Source organism: Vulpes lagopus, chromosome 10 (genome assembly GCF_018345385.1).
Source record: "Vulpes lagopus strain Blue_001 chromosome 10, ASM1834538v1, whole genome shotgun sequence".
NCBI lineage: Eukaryota > Metazoa > Chordata > Mammalia > Carnivora > Canidae > Vulpes > Vulpes lagopus.
This window is the reverse complement of record NC_054833.1, coordinates 80,843,362-80,862,974: the sequence shown is the minus strand read 5'-3', so window position 1 is coordinate 80,862,974 and position 19,613 is coordinate 80,843,362. Positions and strand designations below refer to the sequence as shown.

General features: G+C 50.3%; 1 protein-coding gene across 4 annotated transcripts; it reads right to left on the bottom strand.

Moving 5' to 3' along the window:
- Positions 1-376: 376 nt before the first annotated feature.
- PARS2 (prolyl-tRNA synthetase 2, mitochondrial) lies at positions 377-9,533 on the bottom strand. Of its 4 annotated transcripts, none has more exons than XM_041772792.1 (2): positions 9,419-9,533; positions 377-5,092 (listed from the first exon to the last, which is right to left on the bottom strand). In XM_041772792.1, exon 2 carries the CDS (start codon positions 5,062-5,064, stop codon positions 3,637-3,639), a length of 1,428 nt encoding a protein of 475 aa, XP_041628726.1. In that variant the 5' UTR covers positions 5,065-5,092; positions 9,419-9,533; the 3' UTR covers positions 377-3,636. The 4 variants fall into 4 exon arrangements, with proteins under 4 accessions (XP_041628726.1, XP_041628727.1, XP_041628730.1 ...); XM_041772793.1 differs by lacking the exon at positions 9,419-9,533 and adding an exon at positions 9,068-9,407; XM_041772796.1 differs by lacking the exon at positions 9,419-9,533 and adding an exon at positions 8,951-9,065.
- Positions 9,534-19,613: the final 10,080 nt, after the last annotated feature.

Genomic DNA, 19,613 nt, shown 5'->3' with positions numbered 1-19,613 from the left:
AGGCAGAGGGAGAAGCAGGCTCCATGCACCGGGAGCCCGATGTGGAATTAGATCCCGGGTCTCCAGGATCGTGCCCTGGGCCAAAGGCAGGCGCCAAACCGCTGCGCCACCCAGGGATCCCGAAGTCATTGTTTTCAATTAAGTGCAGCATCTTGATTTTTTTCAAGCATATCCTAAGTGTGCAATAACATCATAAAAAGTTTCCCATTTTCCACATTATATAACTTTTCCTAACTCTAGAACAAAACCTTACATGGCCCTTGGATGCATAGCCATCCATTCCAAAAAGCATTCTGGCATCTTGGCATAGAAATGGATGCTGGGAACTCTGTAAAGCTCCCTGGCACTCAAGGAGTTAAGCAAATGACAATTTCAATGGATTTCTGCAAAATGCCTTTATTGATAGCCCAGCAGGTGTTCCTTCCATTAAAACACAGAATATTAAGGGAGCCCTTGATTTACATTCTAAGCTTGATTTATACAATGGTTTTTGATATGCACCAGCTTTTGTCCCCAAGTATTAATTCTGTTAAATATTTCCCAGCCAGTTGCTTCTAGATCTCCCCAAGGAATGAGAAATGATAATACATCTTATACCTGTGATTTTGCCAGCGTCCCCATTTCATCTATTTATGGCAAGAGGTAACGGCAAATTTGGACAGGAGAGAGTAAGGTACATAGTTTGAATATCTGTCTTTCCTCTAAGGAGATGGAGCCATTCCACGGGCGTCACTTATGGCCCCAGGCACTCCCCAGGAAGGTTGTAAAGCATCCTATCAAGACAAGATACTGGTCTTAAGATACGTTACTAGTGGAACCTGAGCTCCCCGTGGTGCCATTGCCTACCTCGTAAGGTGTTTCCTGGGAGCACAGGGTTAATTACTTAACGTAAGCAAGCTCAGGCAACCCCAGACTACCCTGGGAGATGCCCTGCCATGAGCATGTCTTACAGATGAAGAAGCTCAGACCCGTAAAGGCCAAGGAATTTGTGTAAGATCCTATCCCTGGTAAATGGTGGGTCTAGAAACAATCTAGGATTGTTTCTTCCAGACTCTGATCTTTCCACCATATCCTTCTGCCCCTGGCTTCTTAGACGACATGCTGGCTTAGGAATCAGGACACTTGGGTTTCAACTCAGCATGCCGCTGGGCAATCGCTATACTCCCTGTATTTGTCTCTCTTGGAAAATAAAGGACAGTACCAACAAGGCTTTTGTAGTTTAGAGGCTGATCCAGCCAGTCCTCTCTTGATGCAACAAGACTGATGGGAGGTAGCCTGATGTTGGGGACGCAGCACTTGGCCTGCGATCCGGTGTTCCGCCAGCCAGATGCCGTGTGGCAGGTTAATTCCCACTCCAGGCCTGCTTCCCATCTGTGAGATGAGGGGTGGACAGGCGGGCTCCGAGTCCTCCTGTCCTAAACTTCCAGGATTCTGTATCATTCTCAAATCATCTTGTACCTCGGACACTCACGAACAGTTTAAAGTTAATTGGTTCTCTATTCCTGGAATCTGGTTTTAAAAAGTGCTTACATTTGGCTAGCCTTCCAGCTTTCATAAATCAGCTTATGGAGCACAAATTTAACATTAAAAAAGGGGGAGTGGGAGGTACAGTCTTCCAGTTATGGAACGAAGAGGACACCGGGATAACACGCACAGCACAGGGAATTTAGTCAATGGTACGGTGACAGCATGTGGTGTCAGATAGGAGCTACCCTTGTGGTGAGCACAGCTTTTGAGTCACTAGGGTGTATACCTGAGACTGATGTCACCCTATGTGCCAACTATACGTCAATTAAATTTTTAAAAATATTAAAGCACCAATCCGCACAAATTCTAATTTCTCATCTAGCTGAGGCTGACATGATTAGATAAGATATAAATAATTCAGTTTTATTTACTGGAATCACTTTTGTCTGAGCAGAGGCCATGCAGTCCTAACAGGAATGGCACGGTGCTGTGCTGGTCAATACTCGGATTCTAGCTCTGATGCTCAGTAGCTCTGCATCCTCGAGGAAGTTGCTGAATGGACCTTCAGGTTCCTCATCTGTAAAAGGAGAAGAGCACCCACCTTGCAGAGCATTAGGTCTGAACATGATACACGAACATGCCTCACAGCACAGTGGTGTGCAGCAGGCCCTCAACAAATGAATGAGCAGACCATTAAAAGCAGAAAGCTCCCATCAGTCTGATGATGTACAGAGGGCATTACTCAAAGAAACGCCTGGCTACAAAGCAGCTCAGGGTCGGCTGCCGCCCAGAAGTATGCTGGGAACCATGAGTCGACTGTGCACGTTAGAATCACCTACGGAGCTTTAAACTGCATGATGCGCAGGCCACACCCCAGGCCCTAAGCAGAACTGTGTGGGACCAATGTGTAGCTGAGGGGAAGGACCCCTGACTTACAATCCTACCTCTCTAGGCTTGCTCTCAGAATGCACATGTCCTGGCCTGAATGCTGGGCCCAGAGAGCCAATGGTAGGCCTGAGGCCCGTCCTGTTAACCAGGACACCTGCTGCTGTATGCTCAGGCGTGCACTACTCGGGCAGTAACAGCCGTAGCAATAACACGCCGCTAGGAAGCTGTTCGGTAGGTGGGACAACTGGCAGCGACCAGAAGTGCGGCATGCTGGGTATCGGCCTAGGACGGTGGCCTCAGGGAACTGACCGTCAACCACAAGAGGTGAGCCTACTGAACAAGGAGCTGTGTGTGCGCCAGACAAGAATCAATGCTATCAAAGTGGAACGGGAGAGTGCAGGGGCAGGCAGAGGTCCAGGAGCACCCCATAGGTGGGGTGTATTTTTTTTGAGTGGACTGCAGAAATAACAGAGAAAGAAAGGAAAGCAGAGTCTCAGGTAGGAAGCCGCTGCCGGCTAAAATGGCAGGCATTACCACGGTTCCACCTTAGCATGCAAGGCTCATCCCAGGAGTCTGACTTTATTCAATCAATATAACACCATCTCTGCACTAAGCTGCCTGGATAGAGCCAGCTCTCTGGAGGTGGTTTTTGAGCCATTAGCTAATTCTATCAACTTTCGTGTAGCTTAGACTCTGGAGGAGGAGAGGAACCAGATCCGCCTGTCCTGAACCTCTTGTGGAACCTGCCAGTGATAGCTGTAAGGACCTTATGGATCTAGTTCCACCTTCTCATGCCACAGATGGGGAGTCCAAGGCCCCAGCAGGGGAAGGGACGTGTCCAGGGGGAGGAGGGATGGTGCGCCTACTGTCCACGCCATATGCAGCAAGAGGCCAGGGGTCAGACTGCTGGAGCTGGAAGGGCCTTGGCCACCGGCCACTGCCATCCCCCAGTGGGAACCTCAGCAGAGAGAAGGGAAGTGACTCACTTAAGGGCCAATATGAGCAGCTCTTTCTTGCCCCTCTGCCTCCTAAGAGAAACCTCCACAATGGACTAGAGGAATGGTATGTGGCAGTATGGCCGGTCCAGAGAATGGAACCACCGACTTCAAATATAAATAGTGTGAACAAAGGACTGGATAAAAGTCGGTTTCCCTAACACGCTCCCATCTTCTGCGAGCTGCCTGGTTTCTGGAGAGACTGGCCCTGGAAGGGAGTGCAGGAAAAGGCAGCACTAGTATGAACGCCAAGGCTGCAGAATGGGGGGGGCTGGCTCGGGGGCTTTCAGACCACCTGCACTTGGCTCAGAAATTCCGTGACTCCTTCTCTGGTGAGGAAGACTACCTCCCCTGTGTTCTGGCTCCAAACTTCAAAATGTGCAGGGTCCTCCAGGGCCCTCTTGCCAGCAATGATCACAAAGGGGTACCCAAACTTGTTGGCATCTTTCAGTCTGTTTCCAATGGTTCGATGGGTCCTGTCATCGAGCAGCACCTCCCCACGGAGCTGCGGCACTGCCTCTGTAATGAGGTCGTACAGGTGTCCTGTGAGCTCAGTGGCCACCTCCTCCTTACTGCCCTTCTTTGGGGGGATGAGGCATACCTGGTAAGGTGCCAGGAGGCTGGGCCAGCGAATGCAGTCCTCCGTGGACAGCACTTCAATGGCGGCAGCCAGTATCCGAGTCACGCCCAGGCCATAGCAGCCCATCTCAGCCGGGCACGGTCTTCCCTGGGCATCAGTGAACTGAGCATTGAAAATGGAGGAGTACTTGGTGCCCAGGTAAAACGTGTGCCCCACCTCAATGCCTCTGGCTTCGGTCAGTGGGCTCTGGCAGGCTGGGCAGTCGGTCTGCGACAAGCGCAGTGTCTCCATGTTGGCCGAGAAGCCGCAGCTGGGACAGACTGCAAATCGGTCCTCCCCGATGTCAGCCGGCAGCTGGAACTCATGGGACGCAGTGCCCCCGATGCTGCCCACATCCGCCTGGACCCTGATGCACCGCAGCCCCAGCCTGCGGAACAGGCTACTGTAGGCCCCGCACACCAGGCCGTAGGTCTGCCGGGCAGCCTCTGGGGAGGAGTCGAAGGTGTACATGTCCTTCATGTAGAACTCCCGGCCACGGAGAAGACCGAAGCGGGGCCGGGGCTCATCCCGAAACTTCCTCGTCACCTGGTACAGCAGGAATGGGAGCTGCCTGTAAGACAGTGTCTTCTGGGAGGCGACCAGGGCTGTGACAGCTTCCTCGTGAGTGGGTCCTAAGCAGTATTCCTTGCCATGTCGGTCTCTAAGTCTTAGCAGCTCCTTGCCCATCAAGTCCCACCGGTTGGTGGCTCGCCAGAGCTCCGCTGGGCTGAGGCTGGGCATGTTGACCTTCTGCCCCCCGATGGCCTGCATCTCCTGGTCTATCACCCGCTGGAGCTTCTCCATGGCACGCACGGTATAAGGCAGGAGGTGATAACAGCCGGGGCTTGCCGGGTAGATGAGGCCTACCTGCTGCATCAGCCGCTGGCTCTTACAGGTCAGGTCGTCAGATCTGCCCTCGAGAGAGAGAACCTGGTCTTCCCGAAGGTTCTGGGGCTGGAACATGCGGGATAACACCAAGCGCTTCCCTCTCTCGGGGTCACAGTGGTAACACCTGTGAGGAATGTACCCAGAGAGCTGGTGGCTGCAGGTGGCCAGGGTGGGCAGTGCTCTGCATCTTGACAGCAGCCCTTCCATGACATCTAGCACAGAGTAGCAGTTGCGCCTGGAGAGAAATGAGCCGAGCAGAGATCCGCGTTAACTGTGTTCTGACACCGACACAGAGCCAGCTCAGTCGGGACCCCAACAAACTTCTAAGCCAGCCATCAATTTTGCAGATGCAAACCCTTTCATTTCTAATTTTCTAGCAGATTCAAGTACTACCTTTGTTTAAAAGAAAATCAGTACTTTCCCATTTATAAAAATATAACAGCATACTGGGGAGAGACACCACATCTTGGGGATGGCCCTGGCTCTGGTGTCAGGCAGCCTTGACTCCAGGTGGGCTTTTTGCCGACTCCACACCCTTGTGCCCAGGATGTGTGACTTAACCCCTCTGTGCTCAGTTTCTTCATCTGCAAAATGGTAATGCAACAGGACTTATCTTGTAGGCTCATTGTGGGGATTTAGAAGAGTTATAAAAAGTTATTAGAATAGTATCTGGCACATTCTATGAGTGCCATCAATGTTTGCTATGGTTACTACAGAAAACTGGGAAAAAAAACAGAAACAAATAAAAAAGAAAAGGAAACCAACTCGAATCCCTCAGCCTGGACACAACTGCTGCTGACGATCCCTTGTCTCTTTTGCAAGCTCTGTTCTTTGCCCATGTTTCCACCCCGCTCCTGCCTTAAGTGTCTATGCCTCTTTCCTCCTCAGAGCGCTCCTTGTCAGGCCTCACGCTCACGACCCTGAATCAACATCTGCACTCCAGCTCCAGATCTACCTATCCGACTGTCTCCTGGAGAACACGATGCACCCGGAAGGCACTTAGCACCTTCCTCCCTTTCCCCACCCCCGTCCCCTCCGTGCAGCCTATCACTCTCAATGGCACCAAAAGCCCAAACCAGAAACCTGGATTCATCCACTCTGCCCCCTCATGGCCCGCACGCACCAACCCACTCAGCCCTGCCATCCTGCCCCTCCACTTGCTGTTCAGTCTGTCCCTCCTCCCCACCTCCACACCACCATCCCTCCCCTGGGCTACTGTAGCAGCCTCCACCCTGGGCCCCAGCTTCCATCGCTGCCTTCCTCCAATCCATTCTCCATGCTGCAGCCACGAGGGACTTCCTGTGGCCCTTAGAATCAGGTCTAAGTTCTGAACCTCTCCACACACGAGCTGGCTGAGCTGGCTGATGGCCCCCTGAGGCTTGGCCTCATCAATAGCCCTTTCCACGCTCCAGCTGTACCATGCTCACTCTTTAACACATGTGCCCCTTGCATACCAACATCGACTTATCCCCCCAGTCTTGGGATCACCATCCTGTCCTCCAGGATGCCTTCCTGGTCCCACTCCATTGCCCAGACCAGCTTCTCCCACAGCAGCCCATACTCTCAGAGCCGATCACTCTCAGAGTGACCGCTCGGGTTGCTGCCCCCGGGCACTCAGCTCTGTGCAGCCAAGGACCACATCTAACTTGCTTGCCACTCAGCATGGGGCAGGGCTTTCCTAGATACTGTCTTCTGAATGAGCATATGTGTTTCTCTATGATTCTACAAATGCTCACATTCTTGATGACAGTACAACATTCTACTGAGCATATCAGACATGATTCTCCTACTACAAAGAGTTGTCATTTTCTCTGTTATATATAATCTACAATGAACAGAAGGCTTTTGTTTGTTTGTTGTACATCTGGGAGAGATTCTCAGGAATGGAATCACTGAGTCAACACATATGAACTCTTTTAAGGTTCTTGATTTATATTGCCAAGTTCAGCGAGCGCCGCTACCTTTTAGCATCTCCCATGAAGTAGGGCTGCCCTGCAGTATGCTGGCAATGGGTTGCTGACTCCTCTCAGCTCTGGGGAACCCCTGGGCGGCCTCCTCTAGCTTCCCAGTGGCTTCAAGGCCTCCGGCTGGTCCCCTGCCACCTCGGGCAGCCTCACCCATTTCCCCCATGCACGGTACAAATATTATCATCTACGTGGCCTGTGGCCGGAGGCAGGTTGGGAGGCACTACCACAGAGCTCTAATGTGCCTGAGTGGAAAAGTGCAGGCCCCGAAGGTTAAGAACACATGGTTCACATCTGGCTCCCTCACTTCAGGTCCCACCTCAGGCCAGGGGCCCACACCAGAAACTCCTTCACCATTGACTCCTCCTAAAGCAGACAAGCCCATCTTTGATCTTCCTCTCAAGTCCACCCCCCTCTTTTCTGGCTCTTACTGCCTCTACCCTGGGTTAGCTCCTCACAACTGCCTGGTCCATTACAGTAGCCCAGTGGTTGTGAAACTTAAGTGAGCAACAGAATGACCTGGATGACTTGTTAAAACATTGATTGTGGAGCCTCAGCCCCAGAGTTTCTGATTCAGTGGGCCTGGAGTGTGGGCAGAGAAACTGTAATTCCAACACGTTTCCAGGTGATGCTGCTACTGTTGGTCCAGGGACCACTCTGGGAAAAGCACTATAAACTCCACGTGAGCAGTAACCATATCTGTCTTATTCCAAGTAACATCCCACATGATGTCTGCACATAGTTGATCCTCAATACATGCCCATCAATGACTGAACTGAATGACTCTTGAACCCGTCTGTCCTGTCTCCATATTACAGCTAAAAAGACAGTTAATCCAATCACTCCCTTGCTTATAACCCATTAATGGCTCCCCATCATAATTTTTTTGGAATGGTACTTCCAGAGGAAGCCTCTTCATATTTTGATTCTAACACACTTCCAGCTTCTTCCAGCTTCTTATCCTAGCACTCTCCTAACATGCTCCAAACTGCTCATCATTCCCGAAGAGGCCAGCTTCACCCCAATCAGCTGCATCATTCAAGGCTCCTTTTTGCAAGAAGCTTCTCCAACCCCTCCAAACAGAGATGATCACTTCCTTCTCTGTGCCCCCATCTCTTCATAATCTACTGCACCGGACTAATTTTCAAAAACTTTTCTGAGAAACTGCTGTTCCCAGGCACTGGGGGTGAGCAATGCTTCCTGTCCTATTCCTCCATCAAATGAGGAGTTCATGATATTTTCTATATTGTCAGATTTCAGAGTCTAGCACAACGCATAATATTTGGGCTACTACTACTAACGCTTGCTGATCAAAAGTGAATGAAAAGCAAAGTGAAGGAGTGCAATGCGGCAATTATCCAGGTAGTTTAAATAAAAGCCTTAAGCTTTCTGTCCTCACCCCCAATGTGTCCCTGTCCTCAGACCCCTCAGCTTACAAAGAAGGGAGAATAAATTACTCGTCTCAAATTTTCAAGGTTATCTACAGACAGTACCTTGAAAGCAGTATAGGAATGAATGTGTCAGGGGACCTGGCAATCTGGGTGGCTCAATCCGTTAAGCATTTGCTTTTGGCTCAGGTCATGATCCCAGGGTCGTAGGATGGAGTCCCGCATCACCCAGCTCCCTGCTCAGTGGGGAGCCTGCTTCTCCCTCTCCTGCTCCCTCTGCTTATGTGCACTCTCTTGTAGGAGATAAAATCTTTAAAAAAAAAAATTTATTTATTTATTCATGAGAGACACACAGGCAGAGACATAGGCAGAGGAAGAAGCAGGCTCCTCGTAGGGAGCCCGATGTGGGACTCGATCCCAGGACCCGGGGATGACCATCTGAGCCGAAGGCAGATGCTCAACCACTGAACCACCCAGGTGCCCCTAATAAATAAAACCTTAAAAAAAAAAAAAAAAGGAATTAATGTGTCCTGCACCTCAGACTCTGGCAAAGAGCCTCTGAGTCACTCAGTCATTCATTCAACAAACTTTCACGGAGCAGCTGCTCGGGTGCTTGAGGCACAGGCCCCTTGCAGGGCGAACTTGACGCGGGCCTGCAATCCAACCAGCAAAGCTGTCCGTGAAGCTCCTGGTACAGAGCGAGCACCACCGTGCTAGCTATTGCCCTCAAGCGCAGCTCACCCAAGAGGCAAGCTCGGGGAGGCCAGGCCATTGCAGAGGAGCAGAGGAGCACGGGAAGGAGCTCCCCGCCTCCCGGTTTCCACGGTTTCCGTCTGGGACAGCAAAGGAGCCCCAGACCTCGTTCTCCCGACGCGGCCCGGCCTTCACTGGCCGGCGGGCCCTGCTCAACCAACTTCGGTGTCGAGGTCTCGGTCTCCCCATACGTAAAATGGGGGGAGGGGGCGTCGGCCGGGCCCCCACGCGCTCCCAGCGGGTCCCTGCAGGGCTGGCGCTCCCAGGACCGCCGTGACCCCCCAAGGCCCGAGGTCCTCCACGGAGGCAGCGCTGTTATCCGAGAGTTCAGGCGACTGCGACCCCGCCGCACAGCCGCGACGGGACGCACGTGGACGCACCGCGACCGCGGTCCTAGGCTCTCCACCCCGCCGGCCCCGCCGGCCCCGCCCGATCCTCGCGGCCACCCAAGCTCACCAGCCCAAGCCGCAGTCAACGCCGCCCGCGCGCCCGCCGCGCCGGCCCAACGCGCCTGCGCCAGCGGGGTGCCAAGCCCCGCCTCCTGGCCGCCGTGCCAATCAGAGAGCCGCTCCCACGGGGAGCCAGGCGCGCGGGACCGGCCTTCCGGAAGTGGAGCGAAGGAGCTAGAGCTCCGCCCTCCTCCACGACCATAGATAGACCTGGACAGCGAGGAGTAAATTACCCTTCCGGAAGTCCCCTCTAGGACTGGGGGAGGTGTAACTCTATGGTAAGAGCCTGGCGTGGCGTGGCGTGGCGTGGCGCCCCACTCGGAGTGGAAAGGCCGCTGGCAGTGAGCCTTTCCGGTCGGAATCTACTCTGGGACTTCACAGGCTTTCCACTTTTTTTTTTTTTTTTAAAGATTTTATTTATTTATTCATAGACACACAGAGAGGCAGAGACACAGGCAGAGGGAGGAGCAGGCTCCATGCAGGGAGCCCGACATGGGACTTGATCCCGGGTCTCCAGGATCACGCCCCGGGCTGCAGGCGGCGCCAAACCGCTGCGCCACCCGGGCTGCCCCAGGCTTTCCACTTAAATGCATTTAAAATTGTTAAGGATTTTATTTATTTGAGACTGTGTGAGCAAGAGAAAGCGCAAATCAGGGGAGCGACAGAGCAAGAGGGAGAAGCTGACTCCCTGCTCAGCGAGGAGCCCCATGCAGTTCTGGGCTCCATGCCAGGACTCTGCGGTCGTTTCCAGAGCTGAAGGCAGACGCTTGACCGACTGAGCCACTGGGTACCCCCATTAGAAAAAAAAAAAATTTTTTTTTAAAGATTTTATTTAATTATTCATGAGAGAGGCAGAGACAAGCAGAGGAAGAAGCAGGCTTCCTGCAGGGAGTCGATCCTGGGACTCCGGGATCATGACCTGAGCCAAAGGCAGATAGATGCTCAGCCGCTGAGCCACCCAGGTACCCCCCCCCCCCCATTTAAAATCTTTAAGTAGAAAAAAAAATACCTTCATTACAAAGCCCAAGACAGTTTTTAAGACACTAAATCAAATGTTCATTCCCAATATATATATATATTTTAATTTTTAAAGGTTTTATTTATTCATTCATGGGAGACACAGAGAGAGGCAGAGACAGGAAGAGGGAGGAGAAGCAGGCTCCATGCAGGGAGCCCGACACCAGACTTGATCCCGGGACTCCAGGATCAGACCCTGAGCCAAAGGCTACCACTCAACCGCTGAGCCACCCAGGGATCCCTCAAAATACTTTTTTGATTAGCTACCACATACCAACCACTTGGAGAAACTGGGAATAGAACAAAAAGTTCCCTGCTTTCTTACATTCTAGTGAAAAGAGTCCCTATAATTAATACAGTGAAATTTAGGAGGGGACCAGGAACTCAGTAACCAAAGTAGTATTTTTATGCAGTTAATCTAAAAAACCCAAAATTAATGTAAAAATCCGTGGTGAACAAAATACAAAAGTTTTAAATAAAGACAGAATCCATCAGTATCCATGCATAGAAAAAAAAATTAACTATGAAAAGGGAATGGACTGGACGTAGAGTGGTTGCAATTTAAAATAGGATGATCAGGGAAAGCCTCATCTAGAATGTGACATTTTGGTAAAGACCTCAAGGTGAGACAGCCTTGCAGATATATAGGGGAAGAATGTTCTAGACACAGAGAACCAAGTACATATGTCCTGAGGAGGGAGCTAGTCTATCCAGTGCCTAAAAGGTACCAAACCCAATGCAAGACACTGACCCCAAGAAGCTCTCAGACCCCAAAATCTGCCAGGAACAACATTGTATGATCAGTGGTGTAGTGGGGGCCATTGAAAACCCTGTGGGAATGTAGGGAAGGAGGACTTCACTGAGGAGGCGATCTTTGAGCTGAGCCTGAAGAATGAGTCGGGTTTACCAGGACAAGAATGGTGGTGGGAGTGGAGTGGAATGGCCAGGCTGAGGGACCAGAATACTTAGGCAGGGAATCAGGAAATGATGAGTTGGTATGAGGGAGCCATGGGGGTGTCATAGGGTTTACATCTTTATTTCCCACTGCTACCAACAGCGCTTGACACACAGGCCAAAGCGGTTCTTCTCAACCTTAACTGTATTGGACTCACCCTGTGTCCCAATCCCCCAGCCCCAAGATGCTGGCTATCAGTCTGGGGTGGGCCTGAGCATCACTAGTTCCCCAGATGATCCTAATGTGCAGTCGGGGCTAGCCCTGCTGCTCTAGAGGAAAGGCATCGGACACCCTGGTTTGGGGCATTGGATTGCAGGGGGCGGTGTCTATGCCTGTCATCACCTTGGTCCTAGAGTGGGAGAAAATACAGCTTGGGTGAACCCCGAGACTGGCATTTACCCTCCAGTGAGGAGGCCAGGCAGAGCTGGGCTGGACCTGAACTCCTTTGGTCTAAGAATGTCACTGGGCCTCTGCAGCTCAGCAGTCCAGGCTTTCCCCAAGGAGTGCAGTCCTAAAGGTTTTACTGAGGCAATGCGCCCCATGTCTCCTCTCTGGGGGCAGGAGGTGAATAATCTTCAGTAGCAGGATCCCCTGTAACCTTATATCTCTTCCTGCCTCCATGCATGTTATTACATCCCTTTCAATCCTGGAAACGCCAGGCATCTATCCTCTGCACCCTGAGGTGTTAATTATTTCTCAATTAGCAGTTCCCAGGCTGTAGAGCATAGTGGCCTGGAGAGGCCTAATGACTTGCAGTGTTTATACACCCCCACACCTTCAGAGCACTTTACCAATGGTAACTAATTAATGCTTACGACCCCCTTGGGAGGTAGGCCGAGAACTGCTGCATTTTAGTGTGAGTTTGCAGGAGGTTTTGCAGCCTGGATCCAGCCATGGTCAGAGTAGATTTGCTCCCCACTGAAAAGTCCAGGGGTGGTAGAGACCCAGAATCTAGCACTATTGCCACAGCAATTTCTGGTGTGACATTTCAGTCAATTACTCGATCAGTTATTTATTGGGTATTTGATTTACAGAGTTCATTCGTGATTAGAACACTACAAGTTCCATAAAACGGAAAAGAGAGCCCACAGAAAAAATTCATTCAGTATCATAAAAAAAAAAAAAAAACCCCAAAGCAAAAGGATCCCACACCTCACACCTGTCCCGGTGCTCCACAGCCGTGGAGACACACCCTGCACTTAACACGTTGCTTCCAATGGCTATAGGTCAGACGGGGAGCTCCTTAAGGGCAGGCACAGGTTTTGCTCTTTTCTGTATCCTTAACCTTGACCTGAGGGCCTGGACCCAGCTGGGGATTAACAAAATAATTTGTTTTTTGATTGTTGTTTTCTTTTTTCTTTCTTTTTTTTTTTTTAAGATTTTATTTATTTATTCATGAGAGACACACACACAGAGAGGCAGAGACACAGGCAGAGGGAGAAGCAGGCTCCACACAGGGAGCCCAACGCGGGACTCGATCCCGGGACTCCAGGGCTGTGCCCTGGGCCAAAGGCAGGCACTAAACCCCTGAGTCATCCAGGGATCCCCAATTGTTGTTTTAATATATCAGTGAATGATTTGTCTCTTCCTCAATTCAGACCCCCTGCAAAGACACACTGAGTCATTCTCTTATCCAGAGCCCATGGTCTGGCCAGAGGGACCCTGAATATGTGTTGATTGGACAATTGAAGTCAGAGTTCATGGTGAACTTCCTGATCTCAAGTTGCTCATAATTTCCTGGAAAGTCTACCTCTCAAATTGATGGTCCCATAATCCTGTAGTAAGAAGTTGTGAAGAGAGGAGAGCAAGAGCTATACTGCATCAGGGAGGGGAGTAGCATCAGGGAGGGCTTCTTGGAGGAGGGGACATGGAAATGGACCTTAAAGGATACTAGGAGCTTCCCAGGATGATAGGGGAGATAGTCTAGTCAGGGAGAAAGCAAGGGACCACTGGCTGTAAGGAAGAGGCTTATTTTGAGATAGTTCAGTGAGAGATGTAATGGAAAGCATCTGGCTCATCCTTCAATCCATTCCAACTTGGGGGACCCCATGGCTCCCCTCACCCACCATAAGGAGAGAACCTTCATTCTGCTGCTGCGTTTTTCCTTCAGACTCTCGTCTCCTGCCACCGCCCAGGATCCATTCCCTTTTGTCTTTAGGGGCCTCTTCTCCTTGGGCCCAGAGTGAATTACCTGTTCACTTGTTTGGTGCCTAAGTCTAGGGTCATTAGAGACCAGAAGGGGGCTGAGAAGCTGGGTCTCCCCTTCTATTTTTTGAATATTTAATTTATTTATTTTGAGAGTGAAAGTGAGAGTGTGCAACCAAGTGAGGGGAGAGGTAAATGGAGAGGGAGCGAGAGAATCTCAAGCAGACTCTGTGCTGAGCATGGAACCCGACGTGGGGCTCTATCTCACAACCCTGAGATCATAACCTGAGCTGAAATTAAGAGTTGGACACTTAACTGACTGAGCCACCCAGGTGCCCCAGTGGGCCCATTTTTTATCCAGATTTTTTATCCATTTTTATCCAGACTCTTCGGAATTGAAGAGTATGACTGCCATTCATCATCATCATCATCATCAATCATCATCATCATCGTTCACATTTTTAGAGTATTTGTTATGAGCCAGGGGCAATATTAAACACTTTACACCATACCTGATTAAATCCTCACAATAGTCTCATGAGGGTATAAGTATCACTATTATGTCCATTTTACAGATGAGGCAGCCAAGGCTTGGAAAGGTTGGTTAGCTTGTCCATGTTCAACACAACTGGTAAAAGGGGGAGAAAGGATCAACTCCAGGTCTGTTTGGTGCAAAGTCTGGCCTCCACACTCATAGCCTCCAATGGCAACTTATCAGTATCAGATATGTCTTGATCCATAACCAAATTTGTAGGAGTGATCACTCGAACAGACCATTTCTCTTCAGCTGGGTCCCCTCTGTCTGGAGGCCTGCTCTTCAGGGCCTGGCTCAAGGGCATCTTATTAGAGACTCTTCCTTGAAACCTCCACTGGCAGGGACTCTCCCTCTCTTGAGACCCCTCAAAATTATGTCTGTTCCCTTTCTGGGATTATAGCCGGGTGTGCACACGCAGTGGGGCAAAGAGACCAGAGTGGAAGTCCTCACTTTTCCACTCACTAACCATGTGCCTGTGGAGGATACTTAACCTCCCTGAGGCTCACATGCCCCAGCCTTTAAAGAACAGACATCTTTCCCTTGGCGTTTGATGAAGATGAAAAGGGCTCAGCGCAGTGCCCAGTGTGGAGTCGGGGTTCAGTAGTGTTTGCTATTATTACTCTTATTATTGACGATGAAGGTGTCGTGGCTGGCACAGTGCCTGGCACACACTAGGTCAGTGTAGCACATACAAAAAAGTAATCTTTCCCGCCCACTGCTAGACCTCCAGCTCCAGGGTGGGGGGCACAGGTCATGTCCGTTTCTAGCCCTGCCACAGTAAATCAGCTTACTATGCTAAGAGGTTTTGCTCTTTTCTGCACAGAGTAAATCTCAATACCTATTTGCCAGATTAATGTCTTTCTAAATAATTCCCTCAATTCATGGGAATGCCTTGTTCAAAATGCAACACAACAAGATCCCAACAGTAGTTAATCTGTCAACCAGTAAGTCCTTTGGGTGAGTTCCTCAGAGCACTGGGCACAGCTCAAGCCCTGGGCACAGTGTAGGTGCCCCAGGACAGAGCAAAGGATCACACACCTGTGAGTGTGGGTGTGATTCCATCAGGCTATCTGGTCACTGTCATCCAGAAGGATGAGAGAACTGAGTTCCTTCCAACAGGTCCTCCTTGCCCTTTCTCTCCGGTGCACTGTTTGGGTTAGATGTGAGTTTGTACCTCTTGAAGGCTCAGAGAGAAGAAGACCGCATCTAAACGCGCCTGGGTTTGTTTTCCAGCTCTGAAACTTCCTGGCCCTGTGACGTGGGGCAAAGGACTTGACCTTTCTGGTCTTTGGCTATAATACAATAGGGTCAGTAACCTCTCTGAAATGTTGTGAAGAGCAAGCAAACAACATGATAGAACAACTTTGTAAACTGAAAATTTTGATGAACACTAGTAATAGAAATAAACTCAGAGGTGCCTGGGTGACTCAGTCCGTTGAGTGTCTGCTTTTGGCTCAGGTCATGGTCCCGGGGTGCTGAGATTGAACCGCATGTCGGGCTCCCTGCTCAGCGGGAAGTCTTCTTCTCCCTCTGCCTCCCCCCTTCCCTGCTTGTGCTCGAGCTCACTCTCTCTCAAATAAATAAATAAAATCTTTGAAAAAAAGAAGTATATTCAGAACATTCTTTTGTAAGATTAAATGTGTAATGAGATGATGACTTTTCAGTAATTAAATGAGATTATGTATATGAAGCCCTGGGAGGATGTCTGGTACATAGCACTCAGTGTAGAATTAACAATCAGTAATACTTCAGTGTGGCCCTCTTCTCTGCCACTCCTCCAGCCTGGCAGCTCTTTCCTGCCACATCTACGTGGCTATGTGGCTACGTGGCTCACTCCTTCTCCTCCTCCAGATCTTTCCTCCAAGGTCACTCACAGCCAGGACTTCCTGACACCCTAATTTTCATGGCAATCCCCAACCCTTCCCCCATCACTCCTAATCCTCTTTCTCTCTGCTTTTTTTTTCTTCACAGCATTTATCACCATTTAACATAGTAAATGTCTTACTTTGTTTTTTTTTTTTTTTTTTTTTTGTTTATTTGCCTAGACCAATGGGCATCAAACTTTTTCTGTAAAGGCCCAGACAGTAAATATTTCATGCTTTACAGGCCATGTGATCTCTGTCACAACCACTCAACTCTGTTGTTATAACATGAAAGCAGCTATAGAGACTAGTGGACAAATAAGCATGGCTGTGTTCCAATAAAACTTTATTTACAAAAACGGGCAGTGGCCTGAATCTGGCCTGTGGGCCATAGTTTGCAACCTCTGGCCTAGATAATTGCCTGACACATTGGAAATGCTTAGTAAATATTTGTTGAATGAATGAATTAGTGAATGAATGAATGAATGAATGAATGAGTGAATGAATGAATGGAGGAGCACAAAACACCTGGTACAGTGACTGGTACATATGTGATACTCAGTAAATGCACATTCCTTTGTATTTTATACTTAATAAATACAACAAGATGGGTCATGATGTATTGCATTAGAGGTACAATGAAAGTGCCCTGGGAATACTGTGATGGTAGACTCTTCCTCTTGTGATGAGGAAGGACTTCAAAGGTATCCAAAGTTGGACTCCCCCAGAGCAGACCTCAAGTCAAGGATGCTGGGGCAAGCAGTTTATTTGGGAGGTGATCCCAGAAAGCAGGGGGGGGGAGTGAGCATGGAAAGCGCTGGAAGTGAATACAGGGTGTGGTAATGGACTAGCAGTTTCCTTCTGTGGGCAATGGGTCATCAGTCCCAACAGGACCACAGAGAGTCTATGAAACATCCCTCAGATCTATCCTGTCTCCCCACCCCAACCCTGCTGATGAGGCTGGGGGACTTTCCCTTAGTTTCCACTCCCCATTGGTTGAAGGCTTCTCCCAGAAGCATCAAATATCCAGTGTGTCCAGCCAGGTGGAGAGTGGCAGGTGCATGCAGTAGGATGACTCTGGCAGGCACTTGGGGGGTGAGGGGAGGAGGGAACATGAGCAGGCACTGAGATGATACTTGAGCTGGCCTTATAAGATAAATACATGCCATCTTGTTTAGGATACTGTCTTCAGGTCTTTGGTCTCCATGGCTAAGCTTAATCCTAATGGGGACATTTGCTAATAGCTGTTCCAGCAGACAGAATATCTTTTGTCCCTTTTATCCAGATGGAAAACTGTGTCGGAAGGACTCTGATTGGCTTAACTTGGATCATGTCAGCATTTGGGGGTAGAGGGCCCATATTATGATTGGCAGCTCTCTGCCACTGCTCAGAGTGGGGAAGGAGACATCAGTAGCCCAGGAAGAGAAGGTGTGATGTCCCCGGCAGGGCAGGATGCTGGGCAGATGGAACAATAGATCTCCACAACAGTGGGGGTGTTTTTGTTTGTTTCTTTCACTTTGTGGATGACAAACCTTACAGAGGAGCTGCAGTTTAATGAAACAATTTACACACCAAAATAGAACACGCTTCCATCACAGAGCTATTGACTGTTTGGGAAACATAAACATGAAAAATGCGTTCAGATTTTTTTTTATTATTTATTTATGATAGTCACACAGAGAGAGAGAGAGAGGCAGAGACATAGGCAGAGGGAGAAGCAGGCTCCATGCACCGGGAGCCCGACGTGGGATTCCATCCCGGGTCTCCAGGATCGCGCCCTGGGCCAAAGGCAGGCGCCAAACCGCTGCGCCACCCAGGGATCCCCGTTCAGATTTTTTTAAGTGTTCAGTTTATAGAGCAACATATGTGATACAGGAGGGAATAATCTAGACTCCAAAGAGTTAAAGAGCCATTCGTTAAGACTCTCTAGCCTGCCTACATTCCAGGCAATGTGGAGGGACCTCGAGAAAGTCATCCAACCTCCTGGAGCCTCAGTTTCCTTATCCGTAAAAAGGGGACAGAGCTGATACACAGCTCACGGCCTTGTGGGGATTAACTGGGGCGAGGCGTGCGAGATGTGTGCCAGAACGACTGGCCCATGGCACGTTCTCAGTAAGTAGTTTCGATGGTGATGATGATGATAACTTTCTTAGGCTTCTCTGGGGGAGCTTTTCCTGCTCAGTCAAATTGTTCTGTGGCCACCTAGAGACCTGGTGGAGCTTTTCCACATCTTCATGGGAGCTTTTGCTCACCTCTGTGGCCAAGAATATCCTCCGCCTCTCCTCCTCATCACAGCACTGGAGAGGTAGGAAGGGTGGCCCAGGGAAGGTGGAAGAGGGTGCAGGCCTGAGTGGCTGCCTGCGGGGAGGAGCCGAGGCAGGAAGGAGCTGGCTGTCAGGGTGTCCACTAACTCCACCAGCAAGCCCTGCCAGTGAGTTGGCCCCACAGAGCCCAGCCGGGGCTGGAGCGCCGAGGGTTCCTCCCTGGAAGCACGCCCGCAATGCCAGGGATCTGTTTCCATCTGCTCATTTTACTGCTGAGTTGTAAAGTGCTAAATATCATTATCCTCCCCTTCCTTAAACAAGAAAAAAGTTAACAGCCTGAGAAAAGGAGATATTTCACTTCATTTGGCATCCAGCCACCATTATCCGCACAGGGTGCTCCCTGGGGGCCTGGTTAGGGATGAGCAGGAGCCCTGTTCTCTTCTGCATTCTGCTGCAGCCTCCGCTCCGTGCAGGCTTGGGGCCGGGCGCCGGCAGCTGGAGGCCGGCTCAGAGCCTGGCCTGCCCGCCGACCGCCGACCGAGTAGCCACCCACTGAACAACCTAAGCACTGCGGCGATGGGCGCCACCATGGAAAGAGAGACTGGAGGCCACAGGAGAGTGACTTGTTCAAGTTCACCGTGCTTATTAGGGTCTGTTCTGTGTGGCTCCTGGAGACGAACTGACAGTCATAGTAGTAATTGCAGAAGAGAAGATCTCAACTCAATAGCAGGTCAGGCTCCGAAGACTTACATCTGCCGAAAAATGGAACAATTCCCTCAATAGATAGGGAGCTGCCTGTCTTCCAGGGGCATGCACATGGTTCAGAAAATCCTTTCAGAACACTCACTGCTGACAGGAGTTCTGATCTAGATGGAGATGCTGGAGAGGTGAGGACTCATGTTCTTTCCAACACTGAGATTCTAGAAACCCAGAACTGAAAAATATTACCCGTTTTCAGGATCTTTAAGGTGCCTTGCTCACGCTGGCTAAGCGGGAATTTCTAGCTGCCCGGTGTTGGCTGCTAGACCCAGAGGAAGGAGTGGGCCGGCAGCACGAGGTGTGATTCATCTTCATTGCTCCAATTATGGGGTCATTAAGGCTTTTACTCTGCGATGCTCCCCTAAGGAACTCCCGCTGCTTCAAGTATATGACAGACAGTTGTCCTCCCAGCCACCTAGCGGACAGAGGTGTTCTGCAGGGTCAAGCTGTAATCAAATATCACCCACCCACTAGCCTCCTCCGGGGGGACTTCCATGCCCTGTCTTAGCAGTGACTTGCCGAATAGGTGCAGCCAAGGGCTGGGTCCCAAGCCCCAGGGACAGCCATCTTGGGGAAAGGCCACTAACTCAGGATGAGTATGACAGGTGTGGAGGTGTAGGGGTAGCCAGCACTGCCAGCTGAAACGTCCAATAGCTTTCCATTGT

Coding starts and splice junctions, on each gene's coding strand:
- PARS2 (XM_041772792.1), bottom strand. CDS start 5,064: ATGGAAGGGCTGCTGTCAAGATGCAGAGCACTGCCCACCCTGGCCACC.